Genomic DNA, 18,401 nt, shown 5'->3' on the forward strand with positions numbered 1-18,401 from the left:
CTTTACTAGCTATTAAAATGGGGGACCCCCCCAAAAAAATGACGTGGGGTCCCCCCTAATTTAATAGCTAGCAAAGGCTAGGCAGACAGCTGGGGGCTGATATTAATAGCCCAGGAAGGGAGCCATGAATATTGGCCCCCTCCCAGGCTAGAAACACCAGCCGTCAGCCGCCCCAGAAATGGCGCATTCATAGGATGCGCCAATTCTGGCACTTAGCCTCGCTCTTCCACGCTGCCCTGGTGCGGTGGCAGGGGGTAATAGGGTTGGGGTTGATGTCAGCTTATAATGCCAGCTGACATCAAGCCCAGGTTAGTAATGGAGAGGCGTCTATAAGACACCCCCATTACTAACCCCATAGTCAAAGTTAAAAAAAACACAAACACCCAGAATAAAGTCCTTTAATTGAAATAAAGACACAATCCTTTATTGTTCTAAATTAAACCATACTTACCATCACGCCCATTCCAGCTGAAGCCAACGATCTCCTGCAATAAAAGAAAAATAATAAAGCAACCTCATCCTTACCTTTCCATGGTTCCCACGACAGCTTCAGCTCTGCTACATCGAGATGACAGGCTGGACCGCAGCAGAACGCTGCCATCCAGCCTGTCATCCCGCAGACACTGAGAAGCGCAGGCTTGCTTGCGCTGCTCAGCGTCTCTCTGTGACGACATCCAGATGAGCCGAGTTCATGTCCAATGAACTCGGCTCACCTCATGCACGTCACTGACAGCGTGGGAAAATTCTCACGCTGAAGCGCTGATTGCAGGAGAATTTTCCCACGCTGTCAGTGACGTGCAGGAGGTGAGCTGAGTTCATTGGACATGAGCTCACCTCATGCACATCACTGACAGCGTGGGAGAATTCTCCTGCACTCAGCACTTCAGCGTGAGAATTTTCCCACGCTGTCAGTGACGTGCATGAGGTGAGCCGAGTTCATTGGACATGACCTCGGCTCATCTGGATGCCGTCACAGCGAGACAGTGAGGAGCGCAAGCATGCCTGCGCTTCTCAGTGTCTGCGGGATGACAGACTGGATGGCAGCGTTCTGCTGCGGTCCAGCCAGTCATCTCGATGTAGCAGAGCTGAAGCTGTCGTGGGAACCATGGAAAGGTAAGGATGAGGTTGGTTTATTATTTTTCTTTTATTGCAGGAGATCGTTGGCTTCAGCTGGAATGGGTGTGATGGTAAGTATGGTTTAATTTAGAACAATAAAGAATTGTGTCTTTATTTCAATTAAAGGACTTTATTCTGGGTGTTGTGTTTTTTTTAAATACTTTACTAGAAATTCATGGCGGTCATGTCTAATACTGGCGTGACCCCATGAATTTTGGGCTTGGGGCCAGCTGATAATACCAAGCTGGCCCTAACCCCTTTATTACCCAGTGAGCCACCGCACCAGGGCCCTGGATGAGTTGGGTACAGCGCCAGAAGATGGCGCTTCTATGAACGCGCCATTTTCCGGGGTGGCTGCGGACTGCAATTTGTAGCGGGGGGGGGGGGGGGGCCCAGAAAGCTTGGGCCTCCCTGCGCTGCAGATTCCAGCCCCCAGCTGCCTAGTTGTACCTGGCTGGACACAAAAATAGGGCGAAGCCCCACGTACTTTTTTTTTAATTATTTCATGAAATTCATGAAATAATTAAGAAAAAAAGGGCTTCCCTATATTGTTGTGTCCGGCCAGGTACAAATAGGCAGCTGGTGGATGGGGGCAGCCCGTTCCTGCCTGCTGTACCTGGCTGGACACAAATATAGTGCGAAGCCCCACTTCAATTTTTTTAAATTATTTCAGGAAATTCATGAAATAATTTAAAAAAAATTGACGTGGGGCTTCGCACTATATTTGTGTCCAGCCAGGTACAGCAAGCAGGAACGGGCTGCCCCCAACCACCAGCTGCCTATTTGTACCTGGCCGGACACAACAATATAGGGAAGCCCTTTTTTTCTTAATTATTTCATAAAATAATTTAAAGAAAATTGACGTGGGGCTTCGCCCTGTTTTTGTGTCCAGCCAGGTACAACTAGGCAGCTGGGGGCTGGAATCCGCAGCGCAGGGAGGCCCAAGCTTTCTGGGCCACCCCCGCTGCAAATTGCAGTCCGCAGCCACCCCGGAAAATGGCGCGTTCATAGAAGCGCCATCTTCTGGCGCTGTACCCAACTCATCCAGGGCCCTGGTGCGGTGGCTCACTGGGTAATAAAGGGGTTAGGGCCAGCTTGGCATTATCAGCTGGCCCTAAGCCCGAAATTCATGGGGTCACGCCAATATTAGACATGACCACCATGAATTTCTAGTAAAGTATTTAAAAAAAACACAACACCCAGAAAAAAGTCCTTTAATTGAAATAAACACACAATTCTTTATTGTTCTAAATTAAACCATACTTACCATCACGCCCATTCCAGCTGAAGCCAACGATCTCCTGAAATAAAAGAAAAATAATAAAGCAACATCATCCTTACCTTTCCATGGTTCCCATGACAGCTTCAGCTCTGCTACATCGAGATGACAGGCTGGACCGCAGCAGAACGCTGCCATCCAGCCTCTCATCCCGCAGACACTGAGAAGCGCAGGCTTGCTTGCGCTCCACAGTGTCTCCCTGTGAGGGCATCCAGATGAGCCGAGTTAATGTCCAATGAACTCGGCTCACCTCATGCACGTCACTGACAGCGTGGGAAAATTCTCCTGCACTCAGCGCTTCAGCGTGGGAGAATTCTCACACTGAAGCGCTGAGTGCAGGAGAATTCTCCCACGCTGTCAGTGACGTGCAGGAGGTGAGCTGAGTTCATTGGACATGAGCTCACCTTATGCACGTCACTGACAGCGTGGGAAAATTCTCCTGCACTCAGCGCTTCAGCGTGGGAGAATTCTCACGCTGAAGCGCTGAGTGCAGGAGAATTCTCCCACGCTGTCAGTGACGTGCAGGAGGTGAGCTGAGTTCATTGGACATGAGCTCACCTTATGCACGTCACTGACAGCGTGGGAGAATTCTCCTGCACTCACCGCTTCAGCGTGAGAATTTTCCCACGCTGTCAGTGACGTGCATGAGGTGAGCCGAGTTCATTGGACATGAACTCGGCTCATCTGGATGTCGTCACAGAGAGACGCTGAGCAGCGCAAGCAAGCCTGCGCTTCTCAGTGTCTGCGGGATGAGAGGCTGGATGGCAGCGTTCTGCTGCGGTCCAGCCTGTCATCTCGATGTAGCAGAGCTGAAGCTGTCGTGGGAACCATGGAAAGGTAAGGATGAGGTTGCTTTATTATTTTTCTTTTATTGCAGGAGATCGTTGGCTTCAGCTGGAATGGGCGTGACGGCAAGTATGGTTTAATTTAGAACAATAAAGGATTGTGTCTTTATTTCAATTAAAGGACTTTATTCTGGGTGTTTGTGTTTTTTTTAACTTTGACTATGGGGTTAGTAATGGGGGTGTCTTATAGACGCCTCTCCATTACTAACCTGGGCTTGATGTCAGCTGGCATTATAAGCTGACATCAACCCCAACCCTATTACCCCCTGCCACCGCACCAGGGCAGCGTGGAAGAGCGAGGCTAAGTGCCAGAATTGGCGCATCCTATGAATGCGCCATTTCTGGGGCGGCTGACGGCTGGTGTTTCTAGCCTGGGAGGGGGCCAATATTCATGGCTCCCTTCCTGGGCTATTAATATCAGCCCCCAGCTGTCTGCTTAGCCTTTGCTAGCTATTAAATTAGGGGGGACCCCACGTCATTTTTTTTGGGGGGTCCCCCATTTTAATAGCTAGTAAAGGCTATGTATTCAGCTGGGGGCTGATATTAGTAGCCTGGGAAGCTCTGTGGGTATTACCCCCTTCCCAGGCTTCAAACATCTGCCCCAGCCGTCTGCTTAACCTCCGCTAGAGCCTAAAATTAAGGGGAACCCCACGCCAATTTTTTTAATAATAAATCCTTTATTTTAATACTAAATGACAAGTACAGTAACCAACACTATCATTGTACTTCATATATATGTGACTGACATGTTTCTATCTATCTAATCTATGTGTGAAGCTCTATTCTGTCTGTTATAAATTGTCGGGTACCGCTGCTGAATTGCCGGCCGGCTTTTTTAAAGAGACGGTGCATGAAAACACTATTATTTTTTTTGATAAATCCTTTACGCTAAATGACAAGTACAGTAAGCAGCACTTTCACTGTACTTCGTATATATGTGGCTGACATGTTTATATCTATCTAATCTATGTGTGAAGCTCTATTCTTTCGGTTCTAAATTGTCGGGTACAGGTGTATGCCGCTGCTGAATTGCCGGCTTTTCATGTTTCACTGTTGGCACTGTTCCCATCGATTTGGGCAACCACTGTAATGCCACAACCACCATGGCTGTGGCATTACAGTGAGTGTCAGACAATCCCTGCATGATGTGAAAAAAATCCAGTTACGCTTTTGGTGCACGAACAGTTATCGAACATAACCTCGAACAGTCGAATTTTTTGCAAATCGTTCGGGTTCGTCTAACAACTCGAACACCGCCCAAAACAGCTCGAATTTGAGATTGGCGAACAGTTCTAGTCGAACACCGCTCATCTCTACTCTTCTTCCCCTCTGGGTCCTTTTCTTCTCCTCTCTCTCTTCTTTCAGGACTGCTTGACCCTCTACAAAAGACTGACTGGTAACTGTCTGCCTGTCTGACCCTGATCTAAGATGGTTCCCACCTTATTTACTCCCTCTATGTGTGAGCTCAGGTGACCAGCACCCAATGAGCTCCTAGCATTACCCAGACTGCTCCCCCTATCTGCCCCTACACTACTGGGATGTTCCACCCCCCTCCCACTCCAGCCAGGGACAGACACTGTCGTACCTGCACATATACCTAGTGGGAGTACCATTGATCTGTCCCCCGGAAATGGGATGTATGTAGTGCATGCAGCCTACTGAGCTCAGTTCCACACTCCATCCTTACCCGGGAGTGGAATATCACACCTCTGGCTTGAGGTGCAATACCCCTGTAGCAGCCGAATCCTCAGGGTGCTACACATACATGACCACAACTCCCGTAGAAAATGAATGGAGTAGTAGTCAATCATGAATATTACTGTTCCATCCACATTGTAGAGTTTATACTCTTAACATCATAGTTGGTGGTGGCCACAGTGGAAAGACTCCCATAGATTCTGCCTTTATCCATGGTTTGTCAACAATGAATTTGGTTGGGATTATAGACTAGGTGGTGTTCAGTCACTGAAGGTAACTCAATTTATTATTTGATGTCATTATTGTTATCTGCACTCAATAAATGTAAAGAGGTATTTTCTATAAAATATTTTAATACAGTGTTTCGCTGTCGTACCCACCTTTTACAGAACCCTTAACGATGATGGTATCATTTTTCACATTGGTTATTTCATCACTACAGTCTAGTAGGTTTTTGAGGAAATAAATAATACTTGTCAACTCTTGGAACATCCATGAGCATCCCGAAAAAAGTGAGACCTCTAGACCTCCAGGAAGAGTTGACGCTTTCCGGAAGAACATCTTCCAGAAGGTTGCATGTGCATGAAGTCAGGTGCGACGTCTTTAGCTCTGGCATCCAATTGTGCATTTCATATGGCAGGAAAAAGTATTCAAAAGTAGCTCATAAGGGTCATGGGGACGTATACAAAGTGGGTGGTTTGGAAAATTGTATGCCCACCAGTAAATCCTCCTGGTAAGCTCTTCGTCAATTTCTTATCATACTTTCCAACTTTTACTGACTCCAAATCAGCTTCAAGAAAAGTAGAGTTGTCTTCTGCTGAACCATTGGGTTCATTGTGTCAGAACTTAAGACCAATGTAGGATTCTTCTCCTTCGAAAACGGCTTTCCGATAACCAATTGTAAGATGTCAAGTTCATGTTGACCAACTGTTGTCGCTGTTACCTAGTACAACTCTAACAGTATTTTCTGATGCTTGCTCAGATCAGGTGGACCAAAACGGCAGGAAGCGCATCCGATAGATTCCAAGACTCCAGTGTATTCAATGAGACCTTGAGGATTACAAACATCCAGAGACATCAAGGAGGAAGATACTATTGCAAAGCAGAAAACGGGCTGGGCTCTCCTGCAATAAAGTCTATCCGAGTGGATGTATATTGTGAGTACAAAAGGCCATTATTCTCTTCTAGCCCTTTCATATTGTATAGGGTATAATGATGTATAGGGTATCATCTCTCTTTATGTACAGCCCATACAGTTGCTGATTACTCTCATCCATCGCTTTATTGTTGCATGTCACATAGAGTTGTGTAGAGCATCCGTTCCCGATTATTCTCTGCCGTTGCGGAGCGCTTGTGATTGAGTGCTGGATATAGCTTCTGTCTACACATAAATAGAAGAGGTTATGACAAAGGATGAACCTAAATGACAAAGTCTATAATATAGGATGAAAAGTGATGCTATAAAAATAAACAGATATAGACGAAGGAAGGGCACCGGAGATTTACTGCAGGTCATTGGATTTATGGAAAGCACTGGGAAAATTCTGGCATCCGTAGGGCCATAAACATCACCGAATATCAAAAATGCTAATAGGTAGCCAGTCAGATTCTGCAAGCTGATCTTCTGGGCCCCTGGGGCCCGATGTTCCATATTTAATTTTAATTAATGCTAGTTACTTCACCGATATTCATTTCCACAAGTAATGGGATCAAAGTGATGATTTGTTCCCAATTATGGGAGGAATTAGAAATGAACGAATCTGACGAAATTTGGTTTTGCTCGAATTAGTCTGAGGGATTTGATTCACGACGAATTTATTTGGCGCAAATAAAAATGCCGGTAAAAGCCATGTATTGTGCTCCGAGGTATCTTCAAACCACAGCAGATAATTAGCAGAGGGGATAAAAGACAATAAAAAATGGCTCCAATCATCTTGCCCCTCATCGGTTCTGGCACCACAGCTCCTCGCCCGGTCCTCCTCTGGTTTGCTCCTCCCTCTGGCTCCAGTCTTCTCTTCTATTCTTCTTCACTCTTCATGTCCTAAGTGTTCACTAAGCCTCAAGTAACACCATGACATCTCTATAGGTCTAAGCAGTGTTAGAGGTGCCAAAGAATTAAAACAGAAGAGAATACGGGAGCCGGAGGGAAGAAGCGAGCTCGCTGCAGCCACCATTTTGCTTAATCATAAGGGCAGGGCAAACAATTAAAAAAATAATGATGCTCACCTCACCGCTCAACTATCCCACCACCCCAACAGCCCGCCATCCAGTTATCTACATCTTTTCTTTTCCCCTTGCCTCATCGTCACGCAAATCCTCTTCATCTTATTAAATACAGGCTATGGCTTTCGGCTTGACTAGACCTCTGATAAAACTGCTCTCCATGCCGTCACTCAGGGAAAGTGTTAAAAAAAGAGACATGGAGGACAGACGCAGTCTTTTGGGATGACGGGACGGGTGACCACCAGTGAGGTTTTTTTTTGCAGTCTATGTTTGTTATGTTCTGGTGTCTAGAAAGAACATTAAATTTGAATCGAATAACTTTACCACCAATCAAATTTCCCTGTAAAATCCACTCAATTTGGCGAATTCTAATTTTGGGAGATTCGATTATCTCTAATCAGAGAATCACTTTTTTTTACAACTCGTGTGTAAATAAAATCTGGAATGACAATAAATGCGACAGCAAAGACGGCTGCTGCAGAGCCTCCAAACAGATAGTAAGCAAGCTTAGAGATGAAGGTATATGTAAACCTGTGCTGCCGAGGATCCAATATACAATAGGAAAGAAGCCAGATGCAGTTTTACTTGTCAATGCGTTTCAAGGTAATCATACCTCTTCATCAGAACAAACCACAATGATAGTTGGTAAATAAAACCGCATCTGGTTTCCTATTGTATATTGGATCCTCGGCAGCACAGGTTTACATACACTTTCATCTCTAAGTTTGCTTATCTTTTCTTTATAACTGTCTTGGTGCTTCTGTAGTAGCAAGACAGATCTAAAAAGAACTTCTATGGACAGGATAATGGCCAGAGCAGGCTGGCTCTGTACTGGAGCAAGAGCAAAAATGTCAGGCAAAAGTGTTGTCAAAAGGGTCAAAGAACAGGAATCAAGAGCAGAGTAGAGGCTAGTACACAAGCAACTAGGAGGCTCAGCTAGTAACTGGCAACCATTGGCGATAGTCACTGGATTAAATATTGTGAGCCTCACACAAGTTCACAGAAGGGAACAACTAGGTAATAAGTTTAAGAGTTAACTCCCAAGCCCCTAGTCTGGAAGGTAACGCTAGTCCCAGAATTAACCAAACAGTTTCTCTTTGATCCAGAATCCGTAACGGAGGCACAGCGCAGTCTGGCAACAGAATTAGAAGCATAGAATCAGAGAATCCTAGAATGTTAGAGTTGGAAGGGACCTCCAGGGTCATCGTGTCCAACCCCTGCTCAATGCAGGGATCACTAAACCTTCTCAGACAGATGTCTGTCCAGCCTCTGTTTGAAGACTTCCATTGAAGGAGAACTCGTCACCACCTCTCGTGGCCCCCTGCTTCACTCATTGATCGCCCTCACTGTCAAAGAGTTTTTTCTAACATCTAATCCGTATCTTCTCCCTTTCAGTTTCATTCGATTGCTTCTCATGTTTCCATGTGCAAATGAGAATAAGGATGATCCCTCTACACTGTGACATCCCTTCAGATATTTGTAGACAGCTATTAAGTCTCCTCTTAGCCTTCTTTTTTGCAAGCTAAACATTCCCAGATCCTTTAACCATTTCTCGTAGGACATAGTTTGCAGTCTGCTCACCATCCTGGTAGCTCTTCTTTAAATTTGCTCCAGTTTTTCAATGTCTTTTTTAAAATATTGCGCCCAGAGCTGGACCTAGTATTCCAGATGAGGTCTGACCAAGGAGGAGTAGAGGAGGATAATTACTTCACGTGATCTAGACTCTGTGCTTCTCTTAATACATCCCAGAACTGTGTTTTCTTTTTTTGCTGCTGCATCACACTGTTGACTCATCTGCAGTCTCTGATATATTAGTCTATATTAAACAGTGGGAACAAACATGGAAATGAACGCAACAGTAAACTTTTAGAAAATGTGGAATTAGTAGGGGGCAGGGGGTCGCTCATCTTTTAGCAAGAGCAGAAAGTAGTTGCAAAAGGCAACAAGTGTGTGGAGGACTGTGTAATTCTTAATTTTCCCTATAGAGGCACTGCAGGAAACCTAAACACTTGTAGCTGGGTTTCCCGCACTGTTTACAGCTGGAGATTCCAATAGCGTAAAATCAATAATGGACCCTCCTAACAAAACAGAATTATCCAAAGTGTTTAATCCCTTTAGGGGTGAACTGTAATAATATTATATAAACTCTTGTGTTTCTTTATTGTGCACCTTAGTGCTACTTGCTCATGACGGATACTTGTATGTATTATTATATAATGGAGTGAGTTTTTATGCCTTGACAATAGATTATTATTTTTCTGAAACATACAGCTTAACATGCTGTCATGGTAAGAAAAAAACCCATACAAAATAATAAAAATAATAAGCATTTGTGTCCTTAGAATGGACACTGTTGTGTTACAATGAAGCCAGTGGTAAACAGCCGAGTGATTATTTCTGAATTGTACTGCGAGTATACAGAACAATCAGCCAAAGAGTCCTGTGAGCCGCCAAGTGCTGTCAGATTGTTTATGATGTATGTGGAAATTAGAGATTTTTGCTCGAGGAAGCAGTGATGGAAAAATCATATGCAACAAAAAGGAATGATTTTACAATGAGTATTTAAAGTAAACTTTCAATTTTTAACACCGCGTCATTTTTAAGCCTAATATTTTGTGCGGATTCATTTTCTTAAAGTCATTATAGGATCTCAGAAATCTGTTTTCTTATAAAGAACTCCGAATTTCCAATATCGAGCTCAATAATAAAGTTCTTGCTGTCTATAGCCACCACTAGAGAAAGTTTACTGCAGGCTGTATTGTTATTATTATTAAAGGGAATGTGTCGTCAAAAAATTACCTATTGTTTAAATCAGTGCAATTTTACTTTCTGTTGTTTCAGGAAACAACCCATGCACATTAGCAGCAATGACGAGACTCTGACACTATCTGTTGTATCAAAGCATCTAATGAGTGTGTGCAAAAGACTGGACGTACAAATTGAATGCGTGTGTACAAAAGTAATTGTGAAGTGAGGAGGGTCAGCTCTGACAACACCTATTGTGAACGGTGGCTCCTATGTTGTGCACTAGATATAGAGGTGTTATCAGTCATTGTACAGGAGGAGGTGAGCTGTGACATCATCTATTGTGAATATTGGATCCAGTGTTATCTACTGTATATAGAGGTGTTATCAGTCATTACATAGTAGGGGGAGGAGGTGAGCTGTGGCATCACCTATTATGAATGGTGGCTACTGTGTTATCTACTGTATATAGAGGTGTTATCAGTCATTGTACAGGAGGAGGAGGAGGTGAGCTGTGACATCACCTATTGTGAATGGTGGATCCTGTGTTATCTACTGTATATAGAGGTGTAATCAGTCATTGTACAGGAGGAGGAGGTGAGCTATGACACCATCTATTGTGAATATTGGATCCAGTGTTATCTACTGTATATAGAGGTGTTATCAGTCATTGTACAGGAGGAGGAGGTGAGCTGTGATATCACCTATTGTGAATGGCGGATCCTGTATTATCTACTGTATATAGAGATGTTATCAGTCATTTCATAGTAGGGGGAGGAGGTGAGCTGTGACATCACCTATTATGAATGGTGGCTACTGGGTTATCTACTGTATATAGAGGTGTAATCAGTCATTTTACAGGAGAATGAGATGAGCTATGACATCACCTATTGTGAATATTGGATCCAGTGTTATCTTCTGTATATAGAGGTGTTATCAGTCATTGCATAGTAGGGGGAGGAGGTGAGCTGTGACATCACCTATTGTTAATGGTGGATCCTGTGGTATCTTTATAGAGGTGTAATCCTGACTTTGATTATGTCTATGGCTGCTGCATGAGAGAGGGAGTACTGTCTCTTACTTACCAAGACTCTTCTTGATTAGGTGACCTGGCAACACATCACATGTGCTTCACGCCGTAAAGATGATGTCACGCCAGGCTGGATAATCAAAAATAAGAGTAAAGTACATCAGCAGGCATGAGGTGGTACTCCTTTTACCACTGTCATGGCCGATGGAATGGGATGTGAAAATTGATTTGTCTCAACATACATACATAATATGTAATAATACATAGATGATAGATAGATAGATAGATAGATAGATAGATAGATAGATAGATAGATAGATAATATATATACAGTTGAAACCAGAAGTTGACATACACTATATAAAAAGACACATTTGCGTGTTTTTCTCAATATCTGACATGAAATCAGAATAAAACTTTCCAGTTTTAGGTCAATTAGGATTAGCATAATTTTTATTATTTGCCAAATGCCAGAATAATGAGAGAGAGAGAATGTTTTAAGGCATTTTTATTACTTACTGAAAAGTCAAAAGTTTACATACACTAAGATTACTATGTCTGTAAACAATTCTAGACTGCCCATATGATGATGTTATGTGTTTGGAAGCTTCTAGGTTTTTTGGCAACATCTGAGTTAATTAGAGACACTGTGGATGTATTTTAATGCATACCTGAAACACACTGCTTCTTTGTGTAGCATTATGGGAAAGTCTAAAGAAATCAGCAAAGATATCAGGAAGAGAATTGTGGCCTTGCACAAGTCTAGCTCATCCTTGGGTACAAATTCAAGATAACTGGTGCCTCGTTCATCTGTACAAACAATTATACGCAAGTACAAACAAGATGGGAATGTCCAGCCATCATACTGCTCAGGAAGGAGACGGGTTCTATGTCCCAGAGATAAACATGCTTTGGTCCGACATGTGCGTATCAATCCAAGGACCAAAGCAAAATACCTTGTGAAGATGATGGCGAAAGCTGGTAAGATTGTGTCAATATACACAGTGAAACGAGTACTGTATCAACATGGGCTAAAAGGCCACTCTGCAGGATGAAGCCATTACTCCAAAAGAAACATAAAAAAGCCAGATTAATGTTTGCAAATGCACACAAGAACAAAGACCTTAATTTTTGGAGACATGTCCTCTGGTCTGATGAAACTAAAATTTAACTTTTTGGGCAAAATGACCATCGCAACGTTTGGAGGAAAAAGGGAGAAGCTTGGAAGCCTAAAAACACCATCCCAACTGTGAAACACGGGGTGGCAGCATCATGTTGTGGGTTTTTTTGCTGCAGGAGGGACTGGTGTGTAGCGCTGGCGTCCCTGCCCTCTGCTAGGCAGGGACGCTGCTCCCCTCACCGCTCTGCTCCGTGCCCGGCGTCCTCTCCCCGCTCTGCTGTCAGCGTGCGCTCCTTCCCGGCGTCCTCCTCCCGCTCTGCTCTCAGCGCGCGCTCCTTCCCGGCCCCTGTGCTTAGGGCGCGTGCGCGCGCGCTCCCCTCCTCTTAAAGGGGCCACGCGCGCCGTCCTAGGGAGTCCCCGGCCAATGGCCGGAGGACTTCATCATATATAAGGCACCTCCTCCAAAATGGAGGTGCCCGAGCAATGTTGTTTGCACCTGTGTCTCACCTGTGCTTCAGCCCTCAGGTCCCGTTGCCAGTTTCCTGTCAGTTACCTGCCAGTTTCCTGCCAGTTACCTGCCTGATTCCTGCCTGAATACTTGTTACCTGTCTGCCAGTCTGAGGTCCGACGGTCTGCCTTACTACTCCTGTCAGTCTGTCTAAAGGACCAGCCTGCCCGCTCTCCTGGGAGCGCACATCAGCTACCTGCCTACTTTCCTGAGGTCCGACGGTCTGCCTTACAACTCCGGTCAGTCTGTCTATGGACCAGCTTGCCCGCTCACCTGGGAGCGCTTCTCCGTTACCTGCCTGCTTGCCAGCCCGGAGGCTCCGTTGTCACGTGCTGTGACCATCAGCTACTTCAGACTCTTGTCCGCTCACCTGGGAGCGCTTCTCCGTTACCTGCCTGCTTGCCAGCCCGGAGGCTCCGTTGTCACGTGCTGTGACCATCAGCTACTTCAGAGACTCTTGCCCGCTCACCTGGGAGCGCTTCTCCGTTACCTGCCTGCTTGCCAGCCCGGAGGTTCCGCCGTCACGTGCCGTGACCACCTGTTATTCCAGAGACTCTCGCTTGCTCACCTGGGAGCACACATCTACCATCTGCCTGCTAGCCTACCCGGAGGCTGTGCCATCACAGGTCGTACCTACCCTTTACCCAGAGACTGCCCTGATCACTTGCCGTATCTCCCTGTCCGTTCATCCAGAGACTGCCACCCGCTCCCTTACAAGGGCTGCCACCTTGTATAGTAGCTCAGAGGTTCCGCCTCCCAGACCCGTTACAGTTTGCTCGGGCCATGGAACCGGGTGGCACCCAAGCTCCCTCGCTCTCGGACCTCTGTCTTGAACTGTCCCGTCAGAGGTCCCAACAGGAGGCCATCCTGGGTCACCTGCGGAATGTTAATACTCGCCTGAACACTCTGTCTGATCCACCAACAACCTCCGCCAGTGCCATATCTTGCAATCCGGCAGCTCCGCTGCCCACTAATACCATGGTATCCTACCCTGGACCCCGGCTTTCTGCACCTCCTCGCTTCGGAGGCGACTCCGTCCAGGCTCGGGGCTTCTTAAATCAGTGCACCCTGCATTTTGAACTTTTGTCCTACCAGTTTAACTCCGACCGGGCCAAAATTGCCTTCATCATGTCCCATCTCACCGGGGAGGCCCTGGCCTGGCTAAATCCTCTATGGGAGAGAGGAGACCCCCTGGTGTCCAACTTGCCTGCTTTTCTCACGGCTTTCCGGAAAGTCTTCGACGAACCCGGACGGAAGACCTCATCTGCATCATCGTTGCTACGCCTCCGTCAGGGGAGTCTCACCGTGGGCCAATATGCCATACGGTTCCGTACCCTTGCCTCGGAGCTGACCTGGGATAACGACGCTCTGGTTTCCGTCTTCTGGGAGGGTCTGTCCGGCCGTATTAAAGATGAACTTGCCGGTCGGGACACTCCTACCACTCTCGATGACTTAATAACTCTTGCCACCCGGATTGACCTACGGTTCCAGGAGCGTGCCAGAGAGGTCACCCGTGAGAGGAGGTTACCACGTCTAGCTCCTACTTTTCAAAAACCCGTCACTCCTTCTGTCTCTAACCAGGTACACCCTCCTGAGCCTATGCAGGTCGACCAGACCAAGATGGTCAAGACCCATCAGGACTTACGCCGTGCCGAGGGGACCTGCTTCTACTGTGGCAGTAAGGAGCACCAGATCCATGCCTGCCCGGAGAGGTCGGGAAACGCCTGTGTCTAGGTTCGCTCAGAGAGGTCCACCTAGACAAGAATAAATCCTCTCCATCCCTGCTGTTGTCAGTTTCAATCGTCTACGGGGAGAACCGTTATTTCGAACTAGCCCAACTGGACTCTGGAGCAGCCGGGAATCTTATTTCACAGTCCCTGGTAGAGAAATACCGCATCCCCACCAAACCTCTGGCTGTACCCTTGTCTGTGGCTGCCGTGGATGGGGGGCTCTTACCACGCCCCATCCAACTCATCACCGAATCCATTACTCTGCAGGTGGGAATGCTGCATTCTGAGAGTATCTCCTTTCATGTTCTGCCTGGACTCTCTCACGCCCTCTTGCTAGGTCTGCCTTGGCTCCAGAGACATGCACCCGTGCTTGACTGGCAAACCGGAGAAGTCCTTCGCTGGGGACAAGACTGTCATAAGACCTGCCTGGTTCCCGTCCATCCCGTCCGTCCCTCTCCTACCCCAGCTAATCTACCTGGACTTCCAATTCCTTATTGGTCTTATGCTGATGTCTTTAATAAAAAGGAGGCAGAGACATTACCCCCTCATAGACCATACGACTGTCCCATCGACCTGTTACCCGGTACTACTCCTCCCCGTGGGCGTATTTATCCTTTATCCGCTGCTGAGACCCGGTCGATGTCCGAATATATTGAGGAGAATCTGGCCAGGGGATTCATCTGGAAATCTACCTCCCCGGCGGGAGCAGGCTTCTTTTTCGTTAAAAAGAAGGACGGCTCTCTCCGTCCCTGTATAGACTATAGAGGCCTAAACCAGATCACGGTGAAGAATAAGTACCCCCTTCCGCTCATTCCAGAATTATTTGATCGTCTGAGGGGGGCTAGAATCTTCACCAAACTAGACCTCCGTGGGGCGTACAACCTGGTTCGTATCCGTCAAGGGGATGAATGGAAGACGGCATTCAACACCCGGGACGGCCACTATGAATACCTGGTAATGCCCTTTGGTCTCTGTAACGCTCCTGCCGTTTTTCAAGAGTTGGTCAATGACATCTTCCGGGACCTTCTCTACTCCTGCGTAGTGGTGTACCTGGACGACATCTTGGTCTTCTCTCCGGATCTCCAGACTCACCGGAGGGACGTTCGTCAGGTCCTGCTCAGGCTCAGGCAGAATCACCTCTTCGCTAAATACGAGAAGTGCCTCTTTGAGCAGACCTCGCTTCCGTTTTTGGGCTACATTATTTCTCAGACCGGCCTACGAATGGATCCAGAGAAACTGTCTGCCATCGAGAAATGGCCTCGACCGGAGGGGCTGAAGGCCATTCAGCGGTTCCTGGGCTTCGCCAACTACTACCGCCTCTTCATACCACACTTCTCTTCCCGGACTGCCCCAATTTCCGCGCTCACCCGTAAGGGTACTAATCCCAAAGAGTGGCCGCCCGAAGCAGAAGAAGCCTTTCTTTCCTTAAAACAGGCCTTCTCTTCCGCCTCGGTGCTGCATCGCCCGGACGGCAACAAGCAGTTCTTCCTGGAAGTGGACGCCTCCTCCTCTGGAGCTGGAGCGGTACTTACTCAAAAATCTTCTTCCGGGAGGATGGTAACTTGCGGCTTCTTCTCTAAACTCTTCTCCTCCTCAGAGCGCAATTATTCCATAGGAGATCGAGAGTTATTGGCCATCAAACTGGCATTGGAGGAGTGGCGTTACCTGCTTGAGGGGGCTCTTCACCCGGTAATAATTTACACTGACCACAAGAACTTGGCTTATCTCCAGCATGCCCAGAGACTTAACCCGCGCCAAGCCCGGTGGTCCTTGTTTTTTGCTCGTTTTGATTTTGTCCTTCATTTTCGCCCGGCTGACAAAAACGTCAAGGCGGACGCCTTGTCTCGATCCTTTCTGGTATCTGATCTCGAGGAAGATCCGAAACACATCATCGATCCCGCCAGAGTAATGCAGGTGGCTCCCGTGAGTCTAAATCGTCTTCCTCCCGGAAAGACGTTCGTATCAGTACCTGATCGGGAGAAGATCCTTCACTGGGGTCACTCGTCTAAACTGGCTGGCCACGCTGGTCAGAAGAAGACCCTCCAGCTTATTTCCCGGCACTACTGGTGGCCTACCCTGCACAAGGATGTAATAGACTTTGTTTCTGCCTGTGTGTCCTGCGCCCGCAACAAGGTTCCGAGACATCTGCCAGCCGGTCGCCTCCTTCCGCTCCCAGTACCTGCCGCCCCCTGGCAGCATATTGCAATGGACTTCATAACTGACCTCCCACTCTCTGCCGGTTGTACGGTCATTTGGGTGGTCGCTGACCGCTTCTCCAAGATGGCTCATTTCGTTCCCCTGCCAGGCCTCCCGTCTGCACCCGAGCTAGCTAGAGACTTTATTCGTCACATCTTCCGTTTTCATGGCCTGCCCCTCCACATCGTGTCGGATCGTGGGGTACAGTTCACCTCACGCTTCTGGAGAGCCACTTGTAAACTACTAGACGTCTCCCTGGACTTCTCTTCCGCTTACCACCCACAGTCCAATGGTCAAGTGGAGCGGATCAATCAGAACCTGACCAGTTACCTCCGGCACTTCGTTAATGCCCACCATTCTGACTGGGTGGATCTCCTACCATGGGCCGAGTTCTCTTACAATAATCACGAGAGCGAATCCTCCTCCAAATCCCCGTTTTTTGTAGTCTTTGGTCAGCATCCTCGGATTCCTTTTCCTGTCTCCACCTCGGTGGACAACCCGGCTGCGGAATCTCTCGTTAGCAAATTTTCCTCCATTTGGGAGAGTACCCGATCCGCACTCCTTCAGTCTTCCGAGCGTATGAAAAGACACGCTGACAAAAAACGTCTGGACCCTCCTCAATTCCGTCCTGGGGATAAAGTCTGGCTCTCGTCCAAATATGTCCGGCTCAAGATCCCTTCCTATAAGTTAGGGCCTCGGTTCATCGGCCCACTGGAGGTCATCAGTCAGATCAACCCGGTGGCCTATAAATTGAAACTCCCGGCCAACTTACGGATCCCTAACTCCTTCCATGTATCTCTCCTCAAACCTGTGGTACTTAACTCTTTTTCCAAGTCTACAGGTACGCCTCCTGCTCCGGTTTCTGCTGTGGACGAGTTTGAGGTAGAGAACATTCTTGCCACCAAAAGGGTAAGAGGAAAGACCTTTTTTCTGGTAGATTGGAAGGGGTTTGGTCCTGAGGAGAGAACGTGGGAGCCCCGGGAGAACATCCATGCCCCTCTCATCCTAGCTAAATTTCTGTCTGGCCTAAAAAAGGGGGGGCCTAAAGGGGGGGGTACTGTAGCGCTGGCGTCCCTGCCCTCTGCTAGGCAGGGACGCTGCTCCCCTCACCGCTCTGCTCCGTGCCCGGCGTCCTCTCCCCGCTCTGCTGTCAGCGCGCGCTCCTTCCCGGCGTCCTCCTCCCGCTCTGCTCTCAGCGCGCGCTCCTTCCCGGCCCCTGTGCTTAGGGCGCGCGCGCGCGCGCTCCCCTCCTCTTAAAGGGGCCGCGCGCGCCGTCCTAGGGAGTCCCCGGCCAATGGCCGGAGGACTTCATCATATATAAGGCACCTCCTCCAAAATGGAGGTGCCCGAGCAATGTTGTTTGCACCTGTGTCTCACCTGTGCTTCAGCCCTCAGGTCCCGTTGCCAGTTTCCTGTCAGTTACCTGCCAGTTTCCTGCCAGTTACCTGCCTGATTCCTGCCTGAATACTTGTTACCTGTCTGCCAGTCTGAGGTCCGACGGTCTGCCTTACTACTCCTGTCAGTCTGTCTAAAGGACCAGCCTGCCCGCTCACCTGGGAGCGCACATCAGCTACCTGCCTACTTTCCTGAGGTCCGACGGTCTGCCTTACAACTCCGGTCAGTCTGTCTATGGACCAGCTTGCCCGCTCACCTGGGAGCGCTTCTCCGTTACCTGCCTGCTTGCCAGCCCGGAGGCTCCGTTGTCACGTGCTGTGACCATCAGCTACTTCAGACTCTTGTCCGCTCACCTGGGAGCGCTTCTCCGTTACCTGCCTGCTTGCCAGCCCGGAGGCTCCGTTGTCACGTGCTGTGACCATCAGCTACTTCAGAGACTCTTGCCCGCTCACCTGGCAGCGCTTCTCCGTTACCTGCCTGCTTGCCAGCCCGGAGGTTCCGCCGTCACGTGCCGTG

The 18,401-nt window shown here is 47.9% G+C and overlaps 1 protein-coding gene across 2 annotated transcripts in view; it reads left to right on the plus strand.

Moving 5' to 3' along the window:
* The window catches only part of MDGA2 (MAM domain containing glycosylphosphatidylinositol anchor 2), an 819,067-nt gene that overhangs the window by 394,153 nt on the left and 406,513 nt on the right, over window positions 1-18,401 (plus strand). For both annotated transcript variants that reach the window (XM_073638570.1, XM_073638571.1), the window contains exon 3: window positions 5,921-6,095. In XM_073638570.1, coding sequence (XP_073494671.1) covers window positions 5,921-6,095 — 175 coding nt within the window. The remainder of the gene's footprint in view (window positions 1-5,920; window positions 6,096-18,401) is intronic.

The sequence above is a fragment of the Phyllobates terribilis genome, unplaced genomic scaffold, assembly GCF_046119375.1.
Source record: "Phyllobates terribilis strain yellow unplaced genomic scaffold, ASM4611937v1 Scaffold_7__3_contigs__length_470593459, whole genome shotgun sequence".
Lineage (NCBI taxonomy): Eukaryota > Metazoa > Chordata > Amphibia > Anura > Dendrobatidae > Phyllobates > Phyllobates terribilis.